Source organism: Sinocyclocheilus anshuiensis, unplaced genomic scaffold (assembly GCF_001515605.1).
Source record: "Sinocyclocheilus anshuiensis isolate Anshui unplaced genomic scaffold, SAMN03320099.WGS_v1.1 scaffold1623, whole genome shotgun sequence".
In the NCBI taxonomy this organism is placed as follows: domain Eukaryota; kingdom Metazoa; phylum Chordata; class Actinopteri; order Cypriniformes; family Cyprinidae; genus Sinocyclocheilus; species Sinocyclocheilus anshuiensis.
The window spans coordinates 339313-347891 of record NW_015553403.1 but is presented as its reverse complement, the minus strand read 5'-3'; the positions used below and the strand labels follow the sequence as shown (position 1 = coordinate 347891).

Genomic DNA, 8579 nt, shown 5'->3' with positions numbered 1-8579 from the left:
GTGTGTGTGTGTGTGTGTGTCTATATATATATATATATTATATATATAATATTTAAACCTGTAAAGAGAGGAGGCCTCGTGGGCAGCCATGGGCACCAGCTTTGCAAAAATGTCTGGGCCAGTGACACTGGGGTCTGTTGGGTTTACAGGCAAGGCTTTCACCAGTGGGGCCCCTGTGATAGAGGCAGGAAAGCATTAACTCCTATGGCAGTTTTCAATCTTTCCACTCTTACAGATTTTTTTACCTCCAGCAAATATTAAGCTAATGGAAACATGCACTTCTTCTAGTCATACCATACAATGAATCAATTACATCCCAATGCAGTTACAGAGCACTACAACATTTGTTGGCTAAAATACCTTTCACTGAGGTCAGTGTCTCCAGAGGTGGCACAGATTCATGGTAAATGAAGTCATTGTCTTTTTGGGCAGAATTAAATCTAAAATGAAAAGTGACATGAGAAGTGACAAATGAGCTTCCTGCGACTTTTTATACTAAATGAATTATGCCTTTTGGTAAGTTAAGTATAACATCATATCTGCTCACTTTCCACCAATGACATCCATGGTAAATCTAAGGGCTTCCTGTACACTGTCTGGTTGACCCTTAGCCAGCTTAATTGCCTCGTTGAGTTTGTCTATTGAGCTTTGAAGGTAAGCAACCTGTTGAAAAATAAATGAAGTATTTTATATCTCTGTATTAAATAAAGATCAGATTAAAAAGGTTTACAAAACAGCTGGTTCTTTCTGGGTTAATTTCAAACTTATATTAAAATCATCCTCTTCCTCCAAAAAAAAATCATGAACTTATTTTAAAAACATCCTCTTCCTCTTTCTATATAAAAGGTTTTTAAAATGGTTTTAGCTAGAGATTGAAGTAAACTACAAGAGATAAGTCACACCGTTCTTCCTAAAAAAAAAAACTTGATCTTTTTAAAGGTCAAGAGGCTAAGATGAGGTTGAAACTAGTTCTCCATGCCAAAGAGCACAGATGGCCACTAACTGAAAGTGAAGACAGAAAAACAGGCATGTTGTACCCTCTCTCCATACTTCTGCTGCTCTTCAGCCTGTTTCCCCATGTGCAACTGTTGAGAGAACAAGGATTTGTATGACTTGCTTAGAAACATAAAAAATTCACATTTGACCAGCCTGCTCTGTAGTTAGTTCAACCTCAGTTTGAATAGAAGACTCACATGAGCAACTGCAGCAAAGTAGTAAATCTTCATTTGCACTAATTTCTTCCAGTCTTTCTGTATCTTTCCTAACATTGAAGCAGTTTCTGAGTTCTCCAGAGCTCTGCATGCCTCTTTGTAATAGTCCACCACCTGAAGACAAAAATATTTCTTATCCAAACATGTCTTAGTCATACTGCCAGCAAATGGGATATATATATATATATATATAAGATGAAATGTACTTGTAAATGGTAGAAAAATAAGCAAGTACCTGGGCACTTATCCGAGCGACGAGAAAGCTCTTCCTGTTGTCCAACATAGATTTTTCCAACAGGCACTCTTGGGCCTGACCCTGAAAAAAGCAGTTGGTACTTTAGCCCTACTCTACAGCATAGCAAAAAGATGAACATAAGCATCCTTATGACAGCAGATGAGTGAAACTAACAAAAGATCATACCAGCATGAGGTTGATGTTGAGATTGAGGATCTGGTGACTCATGTCCACACTGAAGTTGTGGCTGAAGTGATCTCTCAGGTAGGTAAACGCTCCAGCCGAGCACTGGAAGTGTGTGCAAGATACTTTCATTCCCTAACAGTGAGGGGAAAAGTGACAGTTAGGAAGCAAGGAAAAAATAATCCTTTAGTTGCAAATTGCCGTAAGTAATTGTGTGTTCCAGACCAGTAAAAATAACATTCACATACTGCTTGAACTCAGAAATTTGGAATTTTATAAAATCTGACTTTTCCCACATAGTCACAGCCTCACATGGCACACCCACAGACTACTCACAGTCTGTTCGCTGACTGACCAATGCATATTACTCTCAGAACTCTTTTTTGAGTATTTTCTCAATCTGGTGTCATGTAAAATGGTGGCGAGGTAGCACTGTACCACAACAAAATGCTGTTCCGTTATTATATTTGTTATAATTTTACTATTGATAATGTCTTAAAGTTGGCATGAAATGGAAATTCACACTATTTTCCTATTGCTTCTTATTGATCAATTTGTGAATGATTCATCCATGCATGTTTTATTTGTTATTTGTGAATAAGTGCTAAAATAGAAAGAATTATTTCTCAGCCTGATGATATGAGTAGCTGAAACAGCAATTCCGACATGATGTGCACACTGCATTAAATCACATGATATTTAAATTGTATTGTATTGTATTGTATGCTGTGTCTTCTCTAATTCAGCTTACCTCTTCGGACACCCTGTTGTCCATGGCTCCCAACATTGAATGGAGTGCTCCTACAACATGGAAAACATGACTTGAATCAGGACACAAGCCTGATTCTGAACAACACCCTCCTCTCAACAACACTGTAGTTCTTTTAATCACAGACAATGCAGTCATTGACTAGAGGAATAATACGTATCAGTCTAGTACTAACTCACCCAAATTATAAAGGATGCAGGCCTGCTCATAGCAGATGTCCTCATGGGTCACTGTCTTCCCAGAAAATATCTCTGTCCTATATATTAAACAAGAAAAGTGTAAGGGGAAGACTAAAAGTCAACAAAAGGCAGTATACGAGAGAGAAATATGATGGCTGGGTTGGTGCCCTCACCAGGAGATAGGGACAGCAGCTTCCTGCCCCAATCCCAAAGGCACACGACTCTGAAGATAGTGCAGTTGCCCGAAGTACTTCCTTAAGGTGCTGCAGCCTTCAAAGTCTCGTGTGACATTCACTGCACTCTAGAAAGGCAAGACAATGCAGAGAATGTAGAAAATGCATGACCATAGATGTCTACCGGTTGCTTAACTGGTAGAGCATGGTGATAGAAATGTTAAGTGTGATTTTAAGGGAAGACACATGATGATTAAAAGTATGCCTTGAATGCAAAGTAAGATTTACCTGTCTCAATTGCTCCAGTTTCTTCAACTGCTCATTATAATTGTCAGGATCTTCACCGTAGTTCTTCAGTATGAACTGAGAAAATGGAAAATTGATATGAATGATCAAAAGAAACAAAGCAAAGACGTGTTCTGGTCTTTCTGGGCATTAACGAGACTATCAATACAATACAAATAAAAAATAAAGAAATAACTAATAAAATCTAATATTTGGTATAGATGGAGTTTACATTTGCTTATTTGATTAGAGATGTATAAATTGTGCAAAAATCGTAATTATTTCTTATTTATTTTATGCCATAACTGTTCTTGGTTTAACTTTTTTTTAATTCTAAAACTTCCGGTTTATTTCCAGGATTAAATGAAAAATCGTAGAAAAATCTCGATAAGCACTTAAGCATTGGTAATTGAAAGTAACAAAGCAAAGAAGTTTTCTGGGGTTTTTTTGGACACTAACAAGACCATTCAATACAACACAGATACAATTTTAAAAGATCACACACACCATTACAGCTTAAATCATTTGATATTAAAGAGACAATGAAAAACATAATCAGGTTTTATCATGGAACCTACAAGAAAAATCTGGCGCTGCAGTTCCTCTTGAACCCGATTCACTAAACTATCTTAGTATTGTTATTTTGTTTGCATGCAACACTGTCAATAATTACCATGCAAAAACATAAACAACCACTTTTAACAACCTGAACCTGCTATTCTTCCTTTGGCCTAGTTTGTCAGGAATGGATCCAATGACACATGACACAAGCTGATAAAAATTCCTAACTGCTGGGAGGAAGTAAAGGATAAGGAAGCATGAATTTTGTGAAGTTTAACACAATAATATAAACATTTAATTCACTACCACACAAAGTAATTGTAATGTATCCTCAGGCAGGGACACTGCAGTAATTCCAGAGGAACCAATGATGATTATAAACAGAAAGCAGAGAATCATGACTTTAGTGGCATGTCATTGCAACCCAATCTAAAAATATAATTTACTCACCCTCATGTCTTTCAAAACCCATATGACTTTGTCAGTGGAACTTAAAATGAGTCATTTGAAATGGAATGTCTGTTTTTTTCGATGCAGTTGAGTTAATGGTGACCACAGTTGTCACTTGTCTAGTAAGATTTTTACTGTAATAGTAATAGTTTTGATGTCTCTATACGGTTCTCACGTAAAGCTATAATGCGGCCAAAAAGAATTTGGAATATAGCACAGGAGTAAATCATTCCTATGATGCTTTTTTGTCATTTAAGAGTTTGACATCATCAGTCCCCATCCCCGTTCATTGCAGGAAAATACAATATATGAAGATTCTTTAAACCATCCCCTTTTGTATTCCGCAAAATATATAAAGACAAACGATTTGATGAATGACACCTGGGTAAGTAAATAATGACAGACATTTTTGGTTAATGACAGATATATTTTTGGTTGAACTGTTCCTTTAAGAAAACACTGAATAGCTCATATAATACCTGAAAAACAAGGCCCTGGACTCAAATTTGAGTTTTGGGGTAGATCGCCTATACAAATCATGCTGTTCTGTTTATTTTCAGATTGAATAGGAGCAAAGACTGTAGTGAGTGGCCTGATCAGGCCTGTCTGGTCCCTCACCTGTTTGACAGTCGGGCTGAACTGAAACTCCCCAGCCTCCTTCAGATCCAGCCAGATCATCGGCATTCGCGGCACGGCTTCCATCGCAGCCGCCGATTTCGCTGAGCCGACTAAACTAGAATAGAATTATAGCGATCACGCACCTGGAAAGATAGCTGCCGAAATATTATTTTAAATTTTACAGCTCTAAACGACTGTCATGCTCCCATTTACACCCATACAGGAAGCGAGTGAAGCTTCCGGAAGTGACGTCATGATATCTGAACTCTGATTCTGGGAAATGTGGTTCTCGACTGATTGCATGAATGGTGGGGATTTCCGAAAAAAAAAAAAAAAAAAATAATAATAATCTTCTTCTTCTTCTTAAGTGTTTTTGGCGGTTGGCAAACCAGCTAATAGGTGCTTTACCTATTACCTTTACCTGCTGGACTAGAGTGTGGAACAAACGTCTGGCTGAGAAAAATAACAGGAATAATAAAAAAAATAAGAATAAATAAATAAAAAGGGGGGGGGGTATATTAATAATAATAAAATAAAATATAATAATAATAATAATAATAAAATGAACTAAATAAATAAGGAAATGTGGTTATGCAAAAAAGCACAACATTTTAGTCCTTATTTACTTTAAAGATATGATTTAGCATTAATATTGTGCTTTTCTTTGTGTACGTAAATCCATATGTTTATTTTTACTGTAAATGTCTCATTAGAGATACGACCATGTTTTTTTCCTGATCATATATGTATTATATGTTCTGCAATAAAAAAAGGAAATGTAGTTTTGTACTGTGCTCTGCTGCATATTAATGTCTGTTATTCCATAAAAAAAATGTACTGATGCTTTAGCCTATTGCATTATATCTACAAAGGTGTAAAACCTGCAGAGAAATCATACTTTATTAAAAGGATACTATGTCAAAAATTAATTACAAAATATCTAGCCAAAAAATACATGCTCATTTACTTAGTACTTATAAAGCACATATTCTGCAAGACCACATCCCTACCCAATCCCTAAATTTAACAACTACCTTACTAACTATTAATAAGCAGCAAATTAGGAGTTTATTGAGGCAAAAGTTGTAGTTAATGGTTAGTTAATAGCGAGAATTGGACCTTAAAATAAAGTGTGACCACACCACATTTTCATATCTACACAATCATATTCATATTTTGAAAATCCATGACTTTTGTCAGTGGAGCGTAAAATTAGTCATTTGTAGCAGAATGTCTGTTCTTTTCGATACTATTGAGTGAATGGTGACAACAGTTGTCAAGTAAGATTTTTCTTGAATAATATTTTTTATGTCTCTGCACATTTTTCACACAACAAGATGTAGGCTACTGATGCTATTTTGCATTGTGTCTACAGGTGTAAAACATTTACAAAGAAATTATACCTTGAGTCAAAAATGTAATTTTCTTTATGGCTTTGGAGCATGTTTTACATCTGTAGAAAATAATGTTAAGAAACTTTAGAGTAGGTCTGGGCGATAAAACGGTATCGATATTTATCGACGGTACACCTTCTTCGATAACGATATAAAAATGTTCGATGTAGTGCACGATATAGGCACGTGCTATGAGTGACGCAGACAGCACACACAAACACGAACACATAATGAATTGAGTGCCGTGCCTGCCTGTGATGAGGAGATTGTGAATAAAAAATTTATATTAGTCGAATTTAAAATAAACATTTGCATTTGAATGTTAGGAGTGCGTCAGGAGTGGCGCGCGAGACGCGGTGATAATGATGTAAGTGACGTTGTTGCATTTTAATGTTTTGTTAGTCTAGCCCACGAGACGCGCCGCTGCTGTGTTATGCATTCAAAATATTAGAGAAATATAGAAGCTCAATGCGGAGAAGATTTTGAATGGGTTAAAACCGAAACCAAGCCATTCACACACAGAACGCATATTCAGCGCATTTTTTAGTCGGACAAATACGACTGCTGCCTTTTATAGAGTTACTTGCTAAATGCACTGCATTATTTTGCTCATTGCGCCCTCGGGGTACAATTAGACCTATACAATAAAGACATATTTGATCTGCATATAAAACATTAGAAATTAGATATTTGTTTTTTTTTTAATGGTTTTAATGCCTTTTTTATTTGGTCTCAGACTTTTGGATTCCACTGTATCTCTGTTATTGCTGATTGATTAATGATGTAAATAATTTCTTAAAAACTGTCACAATAGATATTTTAGATATCTGTAACATATATTGATTGTCTCAAGAGATATTTTAGCTATCTGATTTAACCATCAACAGTAACAAATACTCTAAATAAATCAAGTGTTCTGTGCTCCTCAGGTGTTCTCAGTAATCAGTGGAGTGTGAATTATCCTCCTCTGAGTCCGATCTGTGCTGCGAGGGGATCCGATGTTTCTATTGACTGTAGGTTTACATATCCACTTGAGCAACAAGTACAGCAAGTGCTGTGGTGTTCAATGAGATCAAACCATGACTACTGCGTGAATGAGCCGTATGTTTATGATAGTGAAGCCAACAATAATCAAAAGAACTTTCAATACTTTGGAGACAAAACCTCAAATTGTTCTCTTTTGATCAGTAATATTAATCGAACACATTCTGTAGAGTATAAATTCAGATTTATAACCCGTGAGAACAAATGGACAGGTGATCCTGGAGTGAACATTTTAGTAGATGGTAAATATAAAAGATTTACTCTAAAAAATACTTCTTTTGATGCTTTTGTTGTTGGTTTGATTCAAATAAATCTCCCAGTTTAATTATTTTATTTATTTTGGTAGATTTAAGAGTGTCCATGAGCAGGTCAAGAGAAAATGGAAGCACAATAGTTGGAGACTCTTTGAATTTGACATGCACACTCAGCTGCTCTGGTAATTTAGCTGATGTTCAGTGGTTTAAGAATGGTGATCCGATTCAACATTCAGAGCCCGTCCTCACCTTCAGCAGAGTAACAGCTGAAGACTCTGGGAATTACTCTTGTTCTTTGAGAAACTTTAAAACAACTGTATCTGAAGAAATTACCATTTACATTGAAGGTTGGTTGAACTGATATATATATATATATATTAACATTTTCATATCCACACAATCATATTTATATTTGGTAAATGAGAGATGTGCATAATTGAAACTAAATGGTATCTTTTTGTTGTCCTCAATAGATGTCGCCGGGTCCCCAACCGTTCTGATTATTGTGGTGTTTTTAGTCTCACTTGTTTTCATCACTGCAGCTGTAATTCTTATAAGAAGGTAAGACATTTTGATTTGTTTGTACTTGCACACACCAATATATTATAAATATATATATTTTACCGTCAGTTGAAATGAAACATTAACGGCAAAAAAAAAAAAAGTTTGAATGTGCATTTGTTTATATTGTTGTCAGGGGAGTTTTGTAATGTTGGTGAGGGTCAGTGGTTAAGGCTTATGACACAAAGATGCTAAACTGCATGTACCCAAAATAAACTGTATTGTTATATTTTAGGATTGCAAAGTATTGTGTTATATTTTAAGGTTGAAGGAAATAACTGTAAACTCAATGGATAATGTTCTGGTAATTCACTGCCAAGACGTTATCCATTTTTCTATAACTTTTACCCAGAGTATGTATGTATGTATATATTTATTTAATTAATAATGAAATAAGCAATATTTTTTAAATATCAACTCCCTTTCCTGAAATCATCAAATTTGTTTGATTTATCAGCTAAATTGTGCTATTTATAATGCATTTCCGTCACATTTACTCTTAGAAGGAAAGCAAGAACTCAAGAAAAACCAGTGGAAGAAAGAGAAGAAGGCAAGGGTTCTCTTTACAGCACAACTCAACCTCAAACAACTGTAAATATATTTGTAATATATAATATACATTTATGTATGTATGTATGTATATATATATATATATGTGTATA

At 35.4% G+C, this 8579-nt stretch overlaps 2 protein-coding genes across 3 annotated transcripts in view; one reads left to right on the top strand and one right to left on the bottom strand.

The window, feature by feature from the left end:
• The window catches only part of LOC107668297 (tyrosine-protein phosphatase non-receptor type 23-like), a 13760-nt gene extending 8878 nt beyond the window's left edge, over positions 1-4882 (bottom strand). For both annotated transcript variants that reach the window (XM_016460118.1, XM_016460119.1), the window contains exons 1-12: positions 4665-4882; positions 3039-3113; positions 2751-2878; positions 2578-2654; positions 2381-2430; positions 1633-1764; positions 1447-1527; positions 1194-1325; positions 1038-1085; positions 548-663; positions 361-440; positions 59-173 (exon numbers count right to left, since the gene is read on the bottom strand). In XM_016460118.1, coding sequence (XP_016315604.1) covers positions 59-173; positions 361-440; positions 548-663; positions 1038-1085; positions 1194-1325; positions 1447-1527; positions 1633-1764; positions 2381-2430; positions 2578-2654; positions 2751-2878; positions 3039-3113; positions 4665-4748 — 1118 coding nt within the window. In that variant the 5' untranslated portion in view covers positions 4749-4882. The remainder of the gene's footprint in view (positions 1-58; positions 174-360; positions 441-547; positions 664-1037; positions 1086-1193; positions 1326-1446; positions 1528-1632; positions 1765-2380; positions 2431-2577; positions 2655-2750; positions 2879-3038; positions 3114-4664) is intronic.
• Positions 4883-6215: 1333 nt separating this feature from the next.
• LOC107668278 (uncharacterized) overlaps positions 6216-8579 on the top strand; it is a 3016-nt gene continuing 652 nt past the window's right edge. The window contains exons 1-5 of the mRNA XM_016460098.1: positions 6216-6240; positions 6988-7344; positions 7449-7703; positions 7830-7917; positions 8421-8508. Of these exons, the coding sequence (XP_016315584.1) occupies positions 6216-6240; positions 6988-7344; positions 7449-7703; positions 7830-7917; positions 8421-8508 (813 nt within the window). The remainder of the gene's footprint in view (positions 6241-6987; positions 7345-7448; positions 7704-7829; positions 7918-8420; positions 8509-8579) is intronic.